The sequence below is a fragment of the Phocoena phocoena genome, chromosome 1, assembly GCF_963924675.1.
Source record: "Phocoena phocoena chromosome 1, mPhoPho1.1, whole genome shotgun sequence".
NCBI classification, from domain to species: domain Eukaryota; kingdom Metazoa; phylum Chordata; class Mammalia; order Artiodactyla; family Phocoenidae; genus Phocoena; species Phocoena phocoena.
The window spans coordinates 35,622,353-35,636,555 of NC_089219.1; the positions used below are offsets into that span (position 1 = coordinate 35,622,353).

Below are 14,203 nucleotides of genomic sequence, written 5' to 3' on the forward strand. Positions count from 1 at the left end.
GGGCTGCTGGGAGAGAGCTTGAGCCTGCAGGGCCAGGCTGGGGTAGAAGTCACTGGGTAGATGACAATGGCACGGAGGCGAAGGCTTGTGAGAGCCAGCCCTTGGACACTGAAGTCCTGGCCTTGCTCCCCCACCCTCACTCTGGACGCTCTTAGGCCCTTCAAATGGGAGCTTGAGAGCAGAGGGAGGACCACCCGGCTGGGCTTTTGGAGACAATACATCCTGGGAGCATAACTGTCTTCCCTCCTACTCAGACCTAACATGCTGGAACCTGTACCCTCACCCTCATCCTCCCAGACGTACCCGTCTTTCTGTGTTCTCTCTCCTGGTGAATGGCTTTCCCACCCACCCAGCCACCCAAGTCAGAAACCTGGGCCTCCTCCCAGCCTCCTCGCTCTCTCATACCCACATCTAATCCATCACCAAGTGCCGCTGTTTCTCCCTTCTGAATATCTTTGGAATGCATCCACCTCTGTCTCTGCTGCCCTCACCCAAGCCATGCTCGGCTCTTGCCGGGGCTTTTGCAGCAGCAGCCTCCTAGTGGCTTCCCTGTCTCCAGTCTCTGTCCTCACCATCCAGTCTCTGTTCCATGGTAGGAGTCATGTTGCAAAATGAAAGCCTGATCATGTCGCCCCTCATTTTAAAATCCCTCGCTCTCTTCCCCTGTCGCCTTTAGGATCAAGCCTTGGGGTCCAGGCCCTGCATCTTTAAGCCTCTGCCAACCTCATCCTTCACCTGCCCCACCCCACGCCCCCGCCGTGCTGACTTCTCGGTTGCTCCCGTGCTCCCAGGCCTCTGTTCCTTCTGTTTCCTCTGATAGGAACCCTCTTCCCCATCCCCTTCACCTGATGAGTTCCCACTCACCTGGAGCCATCACCTCCTCTAGGAGCCTGGGTCATGATGTGCTGCTCCCCTGGGCACCTGTGACTGCTTCAGGTCTGTCTGTCCCATTGGACTGTGTGTCCTGAGGGGTCAGACCAGTGTCCAGTTCAGGGCCTGGAGTGTGGTAGATGAGTGAGTGTAGGGGTGGAGTCAGGCCTGAACCCCTAGTAGGACTCAGGGGGCAGGGCGGAACAATTTTTAGAGCAGAGGCCAAGAGCCTCCGTGCTGGTCCCTTAAGGACCAAAGACCAGGGTCTTGAAGGTAGGAACCAGCTGGAGATGCCGAACTAGGTGAGTTGGGCTCTGCTTCCAGGCAGAGAGCCACAGGAGAGGGGCATGGGCTGGGGGCTGTGATGACCTGACCCCAGGAGCACTGCACATACGTTTGGATCTGTCCCCCGCGTCATGGCCAGGCTTGGGCTGGGCCTGCGAGACTGCTAGCTGGGGCGAGTAGTCAACGTGGACAGAGCTGCTGCAAAAGGTAGGGCAGGCGCCCCAGAGAATTGACGACTGGAGCAGTGGAGCGCAGAGCGGACAAATGTGTTTCTATAGGCCTCTTAACGAGACAAATGAATGGGGGCCCTGGCCTCTGAGGGGAGTGCAGGGAAGGGGGGGGCGGAGAAGCAGCTGCCAAGGCTTAGCCCAGAGGCCCCGGCGTCAATGCCGAGTCAGCTCTGATGGGGACCTGGGCATGTGGGGCTCGGCGGCTCCCCCAGCTGGGGCTCGTGGCTTCTCACGAGGGAGGCTCGTGGGGCCAGAGGTGGTCCTGAGCAGGAAGAGGTTTCTGCTGATCCGCTGTGTGCTGCCTTCGGAGCCCGCAGTGTGGGTTACTACAGTGTCCACTGTGCTGGGGTGGTGCTGACACAGAGGTAGTGACCTAAGCATCGTTGCGGGGGGAGGTGTAGGGGGCTTCCTAGAAAACAGGAGCCCTGAAGGTTGAGTGGGTGTTTGCTAATGGGGGCCATTGCCTGATGAGATGAGATTAGGGGGAAGAAGCAGGAACGGGCCTGGGCTTCTCCCTGGAGCCCATGGGAGAACCATGATGAGGACCATCTCCCTTTTGTCCCCACACAGCTTAGCACAGTCCAGTTACTTGGAATCACAGGAGCCCAGAGCAGGATGCCTGATGGCTAGGAGTGTAGGTAGGGGCAGAGGCCTAAGTAGCTGAGGATGTATCTGTCGTATCACCGCCCCCACCCAGCCTGGGGAGCTGGAACATGGCAGGGTGCTGCACGCAGTTCTGCGGTGCCCTCCTCCTCATCCTTGGGGAGGCAGGACCTGGTGGCCCAGCTAGACTCTGCCCTCCATGGAACTTCCGGCAGGTTGCTTTCTCTCTCGGGGCCTGTTTTCCTATTGCACAATGAGGATAATCACTTCTACCTGGAAAGGTTAACCGAGGTCACATGTTCAAGGCACCTGGCACTTAGTATGTGCTCCCTCCATCCTAGGCCATGACCTGGGGCTCCCAGTGTGTCCCCTGGGAAACCAGGGTTGTCTCTGAGCGGGCTTCCCTCCTGGGGATGCCAGGAGTGGTCACAGGAGCCAGCATTAATGAGTCCCCAGCTCATCAGACTGTTCAGGGCCTGGGAAACCCGCCTCCCTCCCCTGCCTCACCACCCCTTGCTGCTGCGTGTATGTGCACTCTGCAGGGAAGGTGCAAAATAGGTGGCTCCGCTTGGCTGGACCCTGGGAGGTGTGGGGGGCCCCCCACCCCAACCCCCGCCCAGGCCAGCCCACTTGATTCCTTTCTTAGGCCACTCCCTCCCACTTTGCATAGGCTCAGCTACCTGTGCGAGTCCAGGGCATGCCCCTGGGGGCTGCTGCCCAAAGACCTGTGCAGCGCCCGACCTCCATGTGCTAGGGGAGGGGGGTGGGCCCACATCCTGGTGGGGCAAAAAGCCCCTCCGGACATGTGGTCTTCAGAAGTTCTGTTCAGACCCTCCCCGAACACTAGCTCTGGGTCTGTACTGGGCGAATGGTCAAGTCACCTGATTTTGTCTGCCTGCCTGGGGACCTGACTGGTCACTGTGGCCCGCGGGCTGCGGGACGCAGAGCAGGCTCCCACAGGCTTGAGAGTAGGGTGCACAAGAGGGGCAGGGCACACACGAAGGCAAGGGGGTACCCACAGACCTGGGTGGGTGATGCGGCCACGGGGCCTGAGCTGTGTCCTGCACGGTGCTTGGCCTGTGGCAGGTGCTGTTTTTTTTTTTTGAAAAAGTCAAGAAAGCCTGGAGAAGTTAGCAGGAGTGAGTGTGGGGAAGGGAGCGGGGAGACAAATGTCAGCACAGGGTTTGTGCTCCCCGAAAGTCCGCCTGGTGAAGAGAGGCGAGGGCTTGGCAGGGCTGTGGGAAGAGAGATGCCCACCCGTGGGGGTGAGTGGGCTGAGGGAAATGAGGGGCTGGTCTGTTGGAGGGGAGGTCCTGCCCCCTGGGCTGCCCGGGCCCGCGTGCTGCCAGTCTTGCCAGAGCCTGGTGGGTGGGTGGGCTGGGCAGGGCTCTGGCCCCTCTCCAGCCTCTGGGGCAGGTGGTGGGGTCCACCTCCTTGATGGCCCCAGGCCTTGGCGCCATCCAGCCTCTCCTGTACTCAGGCCTTCCCCTTCCTCTCTCTCCCCCCCCACCCCACACCGCCCCCCCCCATACCTGGCTGCCTCCCCAGCTTCTGGTTCTTTGTTTGGCGTGGAGGCCCTGCCCCCAGGCACACTCACCCGGCCATTCTGGTTCAGCAGGTTCCAGCCTCTGGTTTCTGCAGCTGACACGTTGAGGCAGGAGTTTCACCCAGGGCTTCTCTCCCCAGCGGGCAGCAGGGGCTCCCCAGTGTGGTGTGTGAGGGGCCGAGGTCTCCATCCTCTGCAGGCCTTCCTTTGTGGTCAGGTCACCTTCACTTGCCCGCCCCACCCCCCTGTACCAGGAATGGGGTCGGGCGCTGGGACGGGGGAGAAGCAAGGCAGGCGTGGTATCTGCCCTACTCAGGGTTATTGTTCTCTGTCGGGAAGCAGCCATGAATTAAATACTCCTCCAAAGTGTGGAGAAAGTAATAACCTCACACGTGTACATAACAAACCATGAGCAGTGCTGTGAGAGAGGCGGCGGGAGTCTCCAGAGAGCCTAAAACCCAGAACTGAGCTAGTGGAGGTGGGGGCCACAGCAGGGGGACCAAGGAAGGTTTTCTGAGGAAATAATGTTTAAATTGAGATCAGAAAGGTGAATAGGAGGTAGTGGGTAAAGAGGTAGTCTAAGAGGTTTGTGGCAGAAGGAACGGCTTATGCAAAGGCCCTGAGGCGCAGCGGGCATTGTTTATCCAGTGGACGAGACCTGGCAGGGCTCCAGGTCTGAACTCCATCATGACAGGAGTTTAAATCTTGGGATTTAAATCTTGGGAGGCTTTTGGAGGGTTTTGATCAGGGAAGAGGCTGCTGCTTCACTCTGGCTGCTGAATAGAGACTAGGGACGCAGCTGGTTAGGTTGGTGGAGTGTCCAGTTGAGAGAGGGTGATGGCAGTGCAGAAGGAGAGCAGGGAGCTGCTGTCTGGAGGTGTGGGGGAGGGGCGTGCAATGTGCAGGGAGGTGGGCAGGAGACTCTTCCCCACCCCCAAGTCGGGCAGGGGCGTCCTATCTGAGAGGATCTCACTGAGAGGACAGGCTCTGCAGACAATTGCAGACTGGGAGAGTCCGGAACCCCCTTCAGAGGGCAGTCGGGGCAAGGGTGAGGCAAACTGAGGCTTCCTGAACCTTTGTGATGTCCCCGTACCCCTCGGGTCCCCAGCAGGTTTGTGTGTTTCCCCAATAACGCTGCCCTCACCCGCTCTGGGTATTCCAAGAGCAGTCAGGTAGGTCCCCGCATCTCCTTCCCCCAGGGAGGCCCTGGGTGCTGTAAGATGTGCTTAGGATTTGGAATCCTGGATCAAACCCTAGCTCTACTCCAGATCAGTCTGTGATTTGTCTGTTGTTTAACCTTCTGGGCCTCCATTTCCCCATCTGTAAAACGGGGGTGATAATACTACTGATGCTGAGGGTGATGGCTGCCCACAGGCAAGGTCCACCACGTGTCCAGCCTGTGCATGCAGCCTGCAGACATCATCACATTTCGTCTGCACAGATCCCTATCACTGGCACCATTTTGCAGATGAGGCTCAGAGATGGTGAGTGACTTTCTTAACAATTACATAAAACCTCCAGAGCCCACTGGACCCTGGGCTGCTGGGTAAGATGGGCCCCTCCCTGCTCCCTGCAAGGCTGAGCCCTCCCAGCTCTCTGTACCTGCAGCTGTCACTCCCGACCCTGGTGGTCCCCCAGACCCTTCCTTCTGCCCCATCTGCTGTCCCTCTTCTCTCCACTGGATCAGCACCTTCTCCCTCTGCTGGCTCCTTCCCATCAGCATTAAATAAATAAATAAATATTATCTTTCACATTTTAGGAAAAAGAGAAACAAGACTAGGAATTTCCTTGGTGGTCCAGTGACAAAGAATCCACCTTGCACTGCAGTGGACGCGGGTTCTATCCCTGGTCAGGGAACTAAGATTCCCACATGCCGTGGGGCAGCTACGCCCCCGTGACACAGTTACAGAGCTCGCGTGCCCTGGAGCCTGTGCGCCACAACTAGTGAGAGAAAACCCGCACGCCACAACCAGACAGAAGCCCCCACACACCACAACGAAGATCCCGCACGCCTCAACAAAGATCCCGTGTGCCGCAACTAAGACCCAACACAGCCAAAAATAAATTAAATAAATAAACCTTAAAAAAAAAAAAAGAAACAAGAATGTAAAAACCTCCCTTCAATCCGTCCTCCAGGTGCCATCTTCTCTTTATCTTCCCCATCACAGCCAATCTTCTTTTTTTTTTTTTTTGACCGTGTTGGGTCTTTGTTGCTGTGTGGACTTTCTCTAGTTGCGGGCGAGCAGGGGCTACTCTTCATTGCAGTGCGCAATGGGCTTCTCATTGCAGTGGCTTCTCTTGTTGTGGAGCACAGGCTCTAGGTGCACAGGCTCAGTAGTTGTGGCTCGTGGGCTCTAGAGCGCAGGCTCAGTAGTTGTGGCGCACAGGCTTAGTCGCTCCGCAGCATGTGGGGATCTTCCCGGACCAGGGATCGAATCTGTGTCCCCCTGCATTGGTAGGTGGGTTCTTAACCACTGCACCACCAGGGAAGTCCCCAATCTTTTTTAAGTAGTCACTTTACTCTGCTTTCCACTTTTTCACCTCTTGCTCCTTGACCTTCTTTGGTCTGGCTTTGGCCCCTGCCACCCCACTGACTCTGCTCTTGACAAGGCCCCCAACTATATCAGTGTGAACTGTTTCTGGCAGGTGTCTTGGAGTCATATAGGCTTGAATTCAAATCTCAGTTGTGCCGCTAATTGGATGTGTGACCTTGGGCTAGTGACTCGACCTCTCTGTGCCTCTAAACTGGGGTTAACAATGGTGAAGGACTAAATGAGATAAAGTACCTGGTGCAGAGTGGGATTATCATCATTGAACAAACATGTTTTTGTTCCAGAGACTAGACCAGGCCTGGGCTCATCGGCACCGAGCAGGTGGTCTGAAATGTCATTTGTCATGGTATCAGCCTTCCTGGAGCTGTTCATTGGTCTGATTAATAGGAAATGGATCCGCTATCAGGATTAGCAAGGCATTTCTACATCTCAATGAAGGCCGGGTTTCCAGGGTCTTGTGACCCTGGGTGGTGGGATTCCAGGTTGGCCCTGGTGTGTGTATCAAGGTGACATGGGTGGGCATGGCAGTACAGTGTCCAAGCCCCCTCCCTTCTCCCCCTCCCCCTGCCTCTTTGTGGACACTCTGGGGAGACGTCCAGGCCATCGGAAGGCGATTACCCAGCCAATGGGAGCCGGGTGGGGAGGGCAGATTTACAGGACAGCGTTCACCTGGGAAGACATCCAGAGATACTTAGGAGGTGGAATGTGTAGGCCTTCAGGACTGCTGGTGTGTGGGGGCCGGGGAGAGGTGGAGTCACGGTTTCTGGCTTGAGCCTTGTGGTGGATGGAGGTACCATCACCCTGGTGGAGAGCAGTTGGGGAGGGACGCGTCCAGGGGAGATGCTAGGGCTGCTCCCAGCAGCTCTCAGCATGCCTTTGTCCTAGAGCTTGGAATTGATGGGGGGATGGGAGACAGAAGAGTGTAGCAGTTAACGTATGGACTCCAGACTCAGTCGCCTGGTTCAAATCTTGGCTCTGCCACTAACCAGCTGTCATGTCAGGCAAATCCCTTAACCTCTGAGTGTCTTGACTTCCTTCGCTATAAGCACAGATGAGTGTAGCACCCAGCTCATGTGCTCACAGCTCTTTGAAGAGTGCCTGGCACATGAGAAGCACTGCATAAGGGTTAGGCGTCGCTACTGTTATTTCCTCTATAGATCTTTCTTGCCCCCCACCCCATGCCTGCCCCCTGTGGTAGAGGCCATGTCGGCGGTGACTGTGCCATGATGACTTGGTGTCTCTATCTCTCCAGGCAAACCTGTCTTCATTAAGGTCCCTGAGGACCAGACTGGGCTGTCAGGAGGGGTGGCCTCCTTCGTGTGCCAAGCCACAGGGGAACCCAAGCCGCGCATCACATGGATGAAGAAGGGGAAGAAAGTCAGCTCCCAGCGCTTCGAGGTACAGTCTCGGGTGGGAAGGGGCAGGCAGGGCTCCAGGTCTGCTTATTCTGGGGTCTGGTCCTACCTCACCTGCTCTTGGTCTCCCTCCTTGGGGGCCTTTTGGCAGTGAGAGGATGGCTGACCCTGAGCAGGCTTCTGTGTCCTGAGCAGGCTGTGACCACGTGTCTGTCCTGCGGCAGGTAATTGAGTTTGACGACGGGGCAGGGTCCGTGCTGCGAATCCAGCCATTGCGGGTGCAGCGAGATGAAGCCATCTATGAGTGCACGGCCACCAACAGTCTGGGAGAGATCAACACTAGTGCCAAGCTCTCAGTGCTCGAAGGTACGTGCTGGGGAGGGATGGGGCCTGGTGGGTGTGGAGACTGATGCAGGGATGAGCCAGCCAGCCAGGCCCGTCCCCACCGTGGGCTGGGGTGTTTTTATGGAAAGGAAAACTACTGGCCATCCTGGGGTCAGCAAAGGTCAGTGGTGGGCAGGGACGGTCACTGGATTTTTGGCTTGTGCCAAAGCCCGCTGTGTGCCTCGTGTCTTTGTGTTCTGCAGAGCCGGGATGTTGCTCGGTGGGTCTGGGGACTGACTTGAGGTGTGGGGCTGCAGCTACATATCGCTTGGGGTACATGACTCGTGGCAGTGGATGTGATTTTCATGTGGAACCTGGCAGTAGGCTTCAGAGAGGTGTGTTCCCAGTCACTGTTAGGAGCAAGGGCCCTAGGCTGGAGGCTGGGGCTCTGTAGGTGGACTTGAATGGCTTCTCTCACTCCGAGGCTCCTCCGTTCATTCACAAACACTCCCTAGCGCTGCCTTGTGTCCTGCGAGTTATCTGACCCGGGTCCTGCCCTTGAGACTTCAGTCTCCAATGAGTCCTGCGGGTGTGGCCCAGGGGACTGGGGGCAGGATGCAGCGTAGAAGGGAGCTGTGGTCTGAGTCCTGGGGACAAGTGGGAGTTGGCTTGGGGGCCTCGGCAGGGGAGTAGCATCGGCATGTGCCAGGCCCAGAGGCAGGAGAGAATGGTGCTTTCAAGGGACTCTGAGTGGTTCCGTTTGGTTTTAGGGTGGGGGGGGTCACTGGAGGACACAGAGAAACGGGGAAGAGTAATTCAGCATGAGCCTGGAGAGACTGGAGAGCAGATGACACAAGACCAGGTTGAGAAATGAACACTTTCCTGGGGACATAGGAAGCCACAAATAGAGAGTGACACGATCGCCCGCCCCCCCCGCAGCCATGATGGAGTCATCAGTCTGAATATGTCTGCCTATATTTTCAAAATATGGCATTGATTGTTGCTTTTTAAAAAAAAATTACAGTAACAATACCTGTTCACTGTTGAATATTTGGTAAGTATAAAATATCACATGGGAAAAAATAAAAATCGCCTGTTTATCTTACCTCTACTATTAACTTTTGGTTATTTCCTTACAGTCCATTTTCTGTGCATGCATGATATATGTAACAAAAACAGGATTACATTCTGCTCAGTGATTTGTGGACTGCTTTTAAAAAAATCATTTCATGAACATCTTCCTTGCCATTTTTTTCTGCATCATTATTTTTAATGGCTGTGGGTAAGTGTCACATGCAAGTACCCTAATTTATTTAGCCACTCCCTTATTGTTGGACACATATGTTGTTTCCAGTTTTTTGCTTTTATAAATAAGGTGCTATACGCTTCCTTGCAGATAAGATGTGTTCACCTTCCTGATTATTTCCTTATTCTAGATGCATGGAAGTGGAATTGCTAGATCAAAGGGCACATGCGATTTTAAGCCTTTTCAGTATTTCCAGGAGACTGTGTCGGTTTACACTCCCACCAAAACAGGGCATAAGAGGGGCCTCTTTTCTGCTTATCCTCACCAGCAGTGGGAATTATCATTTTAAAAAGTCTTTGCCAAGTTAATAGGCAAAAAATGGCATCTCAATTTAATTTGCATTTCTTTGATTACAGAGCAGTTGAACATCTTTTCGTATTGGCCATTTTTACATTGTGGCTTTATGTGTTCACACGCACGTCCATTCAGTAACTCCCTTGTGACTGTGTGTCTGCTGCGAGGCGGGGCAGGGCCCTCCAGCTTAGAGGGGCAGTGGAGGACAGTGATTAAGAGCAGGGCCTCTCGACCACTTACTCTCTCACCTTGTGACCTCAGGCAAGTAACCATGCCTCTGAGCCTCATTTGCTCGATCTGTAAATAGGGACATAGTACTTGCCACCCAAGCCGGTTGGGAGGATTGAATAGGAGCTAAGCACCTTGCCGGATTCCAGCATGAATGGTAGCTGCTACTGGGCTAGAAGCAGCACATCCCAAGGCCCAGATGTGTGAGCTGGCTGGACCTGGCGTCTCTGCTGCCTGGCGTCATCTGGGTGATGCAGCCCCCACCATCCATTCCTGTGGGGGGCAGGGGCCCAGAGGACAGGCCCTGGGCCAAGATCCCTGATGATTGAGTGCTTTCAGGGTGCTCCCTGCCACCCCTGACCTCAGTTTCCCCACTTATGACCTCAGGACAGGTATTTCAGCACTACCCTCCCTCCTGTTGCTGTCTGCCCCAGCGCGAGCCATTTGCCTTGCCCTGGCATTTGGGAGGTGGCTGAAGGGCCAGACTGTGGCTCCCACCCCAGAGGGCATCTCTCAGGCCCTCATATTAAGGGAAAGAGAGCCTTCTTATTAGTGTTGGAAGAAAAGTCCCCCCAAAGCCCCTACACCCCAGTTTTGGCCCTTGCTCTCCGCAAGTCCTCTGTTGGCACTGTCCTATCCCCACCTCTGCCCTGGGCAGCTTTATCTTTTAAAGGGTTGAGGAGGATTGGGGTGGTCTTGCAGGAGCTGAGGTGAGGGGGTTCAGACTTGCAGGGGTCTGTCCTTCTAGAGGGGCCTTCTTGGATGAGGGTTTCTCTAGCAGGGGTCTGGGGTCTGTTTGTGCTTCTCGGTGTGGGAGGTGTCTTATGAGGTTGGGAAGCGTGTAGGGCCCTACCCGGGCGCCTGGCCCAGCCGAGATGGAGCTGTGGGCCTGAATGAGCCCCTGCTGCTCCTGAAACACAGCACCCGCAAGATGAAATGCTGACTTACCATGTTGGTCTGCATAACCTTGACCGTCTGGCTCTGGGCATGGCAGAAAGGAGGGGAGTGGGAGGCCTCAAAGGTGCCAGGGGGCGGGGCCAGAGGAAAGCAGCCCCGCCCTCCCGCGCCAGGCCTCCTGTGCTGGCCAGGGAAGCTGGGTGTGTGTAGGAGTTGGGTGAAAGTATGGTGTGACTACAGCTGTGGGCTGCGGCCAGAAGACAGCCAGGGTCACTCCTGGGAGGAGGGCTGGGGAGAGGATGAAGCCGGCTTGGGGCCTGGGAATAAAGGTTGAGTCCCTTACCCGCATCATAAACTGCATGTGGCTCACCACACACTGGGCTCTTCAGGGGAGTGGCCCAGGGCTCTCTAGGGTGACTTGGCTCAGGTGAGGGGTTGCTGCCTCCCAGGCCTACGAGTCCACGCCAAGCGCCCTGCCCTGCCTTGCTCTGTGCTGTGCCCAGCTCCCCTCACACTCCGAGAGCACCCCACACCCCTCCCACTTCGTGGCCTTTGCAGCCAGCTCTCTGGGCAGGACTGCCAGTCCCAGTGAGTCCCGACTGCCCTGTGATGCCCAGCCGGCTGCTCCCCGCCCCCTAGGCCCCGCTGGGTACCGGGTGGGGGTACCCAGCACAAGCTGGCTGGGGGTAAGCCGCCCAGTGTTCCTGTCTGAGTGGTAATTGAAGCCATTAGCACACCAGTCTCTCCCTCGCCGGGTAATGGCAGGAAAAGCTCTTCTCACGCCGCACTCTTGAGGCTGAATCACTCCCCCTCCAACCCGCCCGCTGCCGCCACTGAGACAGGGAATCTGACATTCTCCCTCGCGAGGGAGGGGGAGTGGAGGGGGAGGGGAGAAGGGCCTTGCTTCCTGGCCTTTCCCTCCAGGGTGTGGGGAAGCCGGGAGGGTCCTGGAGCTCAGTCTGGAGGTTGTGGATTCACTTGGGCAGTGGGTTCCAGCCGGGCGGTACTGGTACTGTGGTCAGGAAAGCCCCAGAGGAGGCCAGACAGCAGAGGTGTGGTCAGGGCCCTGGTGACTTGGGCAGGTTCGGGAAGGGCCAAGAAGGAGGAGGAGAAGGGAAAGGGGGGCAAGGAGGAGGGAAGAGGCCGAGGAGCAGGGATAAGCCGTTTCTGACTTTGTGGTGGGCACCTGGCTCTGGGGCCCCCGAGTTCAGGAGGCAGCATTTGCCTCGTGGTCATGGCTACAGCAGGTAGCGTGCACCCTGTGTGTGGTGAGTGCCCTTTGTGCTGTCTGTAAGGCAGTATGTGTGGGGTGTGTGGTGTGGTGTTACAGTCTTAGGGGCTGTGTGCGCCTTATGGGTTGTATATAAAGCAGGGGGCGTGCGTCCGGTTGCGTGTGTGTGTGCGCGCGCGTGCATGCACACGTGCTTGTGCGTACACACATCAGGCAGTGTGTGGGGGGTGTGGTGTGTACAGCAGGTGGTGTATACCTTATGGCCTGTGTCTGCGGCGAGGGGAGGGGTGTGCAGCAAGCAGCCTGGGCTGAGTGTGTGCGGTCGGTCTCGTGCTGTGGGAGGCCAGAGATGCTGTGTCTGGCCTCATTGTCTCCTGGACCCCACAGGATCCCTGCTCGGAGCTGTCGGTCAGCCAGGACAGCTGGACAGAGATGGACGTGGGGCAGAGTGGTTAGGCTGAGCTGTTCTCAGTGCCTCTGAGAACTGCTCCTCAGCAGTTCCTCTGCAGCCAGGCCAGAAGGGAGGGGCCCCCAGATAGGGATCCTGCCCAGACCTTGGGACTCTCTCCTCTTCCTCCCCTCCCCTCATCGAGCCCAGGCTCCCTTTCACCTGTTCCCACCTGGCCTTGATGTCTGCTGACTGGCCAGGACCACACCGCTCAGGCCACACAGGAATCTAGGTGCCCGCATGGAGTGCCTGGCCTTGCCCCCTTCATTCTGGATAGGCCCTGCGGGAGGCCAGCTGTCAGGCATGTGGGGTCGTGACTGGGGTAGGCGGGCAGTCTGTGCTGGGCTGGGACCCCCAGGCTCCTCAGCGGTTCTCACCCTGGTTTTGGGACTGTAGGATGATGGAGGCCCTCTTGAACCCCACCCACCTACCCACAGCCCCTTTGGAAACAGCCCCAGGGACGTGAGGGCTGATGAGCAACATATGACCCTGTCCTGCGGTCCTGGGCTGGCTGAACCTGGAGCGGGGCCGGTACAGAAGCTTGTGTTTTCAGGGTGGGTGGGCATTTTCCCATGGAGTCATCTCTCCCTGGCCCAGGCCTGACTTAGGAGGGTGGGGAGTTTGGGTGAAGGGCTACCAGGCAGAGGATGACTCCTTAGGTGGCAAGAGGTGCCCCCTTCCTGTTGCCTGCATACGTGTCTAGGTCATGGGCTTGTTTTGAGGAAGCTGGGTCTGTCGCCTCCCTGATTTGCATCCATGGAAGGTGTAGAAGGAGCCCCAGCACCTAGAACCCAGGCCAGCTTCTGCTCCTCCTCTCGCAGCTGAGGTGTGACCTAAGTGCTTCTGGCCCAGTGACTGTGGGATCTGTGACCTGTCCTTCCACCCCCACCCCCAGCCCCATTGTGACTGTAGTCGCATTCAGAACCATGCAGATACGAGGCTCTGCAACCATTTCCTGGAGAGATCTGGGCCCCAGGCATGGGGGTGGGAGAGGTGTCAGTTAGGTGGGCACTGCCAGGAGGGTCTAGAAGATCAGGCTCTGGGTTTCTTGGTACCTGGGATCCCCCATTTTTTTCTAGTTCTGATTTGTGTTCAAGGTCCAAGCAGACTCCCTTCTGAATGGGTCCACTTGGGTGGGCAGTACGCCTGCCTCTTCTGTTAGCCACAGACAGTGGACACGTTCCCTGTGCCTAGCCTGCCCCTCCCACCCCTGTGGTCACGGGTGCTTACATGGCCCTGCTGTGCCCATGGCTCCCTCGCCCACTGCCATCTCCCCCAGCCTCAGGACCACAGCGGAGCCAGCACCTCCGGGGACAGCTAGCCAAGTCGGAGGTTTTAAATGCCCCTGTGTGTGTCCTTTCCCCATCCCTGGTGAGGTGCCCCCTCTCTCTGGTTGCCAGGGGAAAGAGGATTTTAATCAGGGGAATGACTTGATAAAATTTATGCTTCAGAAAGGTCCCTGGGGGTACAGAGTGGGGTACAGGGACACCAGTGAGAGGCCAGGGCAGCACTGCAGCCCAGGCAAGAGGTGGTAGTGGCCCAAACCCAGGCAGTGGGTAGGGAAGGAAGGGAGGCTGGGTTTTATGCAGTTTAGAGAGAGTGGTGGCCTGCCTGGCCACCTGTGGGACTGGGGAGGTGGGAGACTTGGGGTTGCTGGCTCTGGGCCAGGTAGATGGCAGTACTATTTTCTAAGGTTCAGGTATGGGAGGAGGACCTGGTTTGAGGGGCAAGTTGATGAGTCCACTTAGAAATCCGTTGTATCGCGTGTGCGCAGGCATTGGAGGTAGGGGTGTCAAGGAGGACTGGCACTCTGAGGGACATCTGGAGATGCAGTTCTGAGGGTGGAGAAATGGCAAATCCTACGGAGCCAGAGTCAAGGGGGAGGAAGAGGGCCCGGATGGAGCCCCAGACGCTAGCTTTCCATGTTGGGAGGGGAGTTTGCATAGGAATCTGGCGAGGAGGTGTCTGAGAGGTAGGGGTGAGACCGAGGAAGTCAAGAGAAAAGCATCTGGAAGGAGCAGGGAGGGGTGCTGT

General features: G+C 56.9%; 1 protein-coding gene across 6 annotated transcripts in view; it reads left to right on the forward strand.

Annotated features, from left to right (window-relative positions):
• Positions 1-14,203, forward strand: part of PTPRF (protein tyrosine phosphatase receptor type F) — an 85,801-nt gene that overhangs the window by 15,748 nt on the left and 55,850 nt on the right. For all 6 annotated transcript variants that reach the window (XM_065894160.1, XM_065894169.1, XM_065894179.1 and 3 more), the window contains 2 exons: positions 7,339-7,484; positions 7,666-7,807. In XM_065894160.1, coding sequence (XP_065750232.1) covers positions 7,339-7,484; positions 7,666-7,807 — 288 coding nt within the window. The remainder of the gene's footprint in view (positions 1-7,338; positions 7,485-7,665; positions 7,808-14,203) is intronic.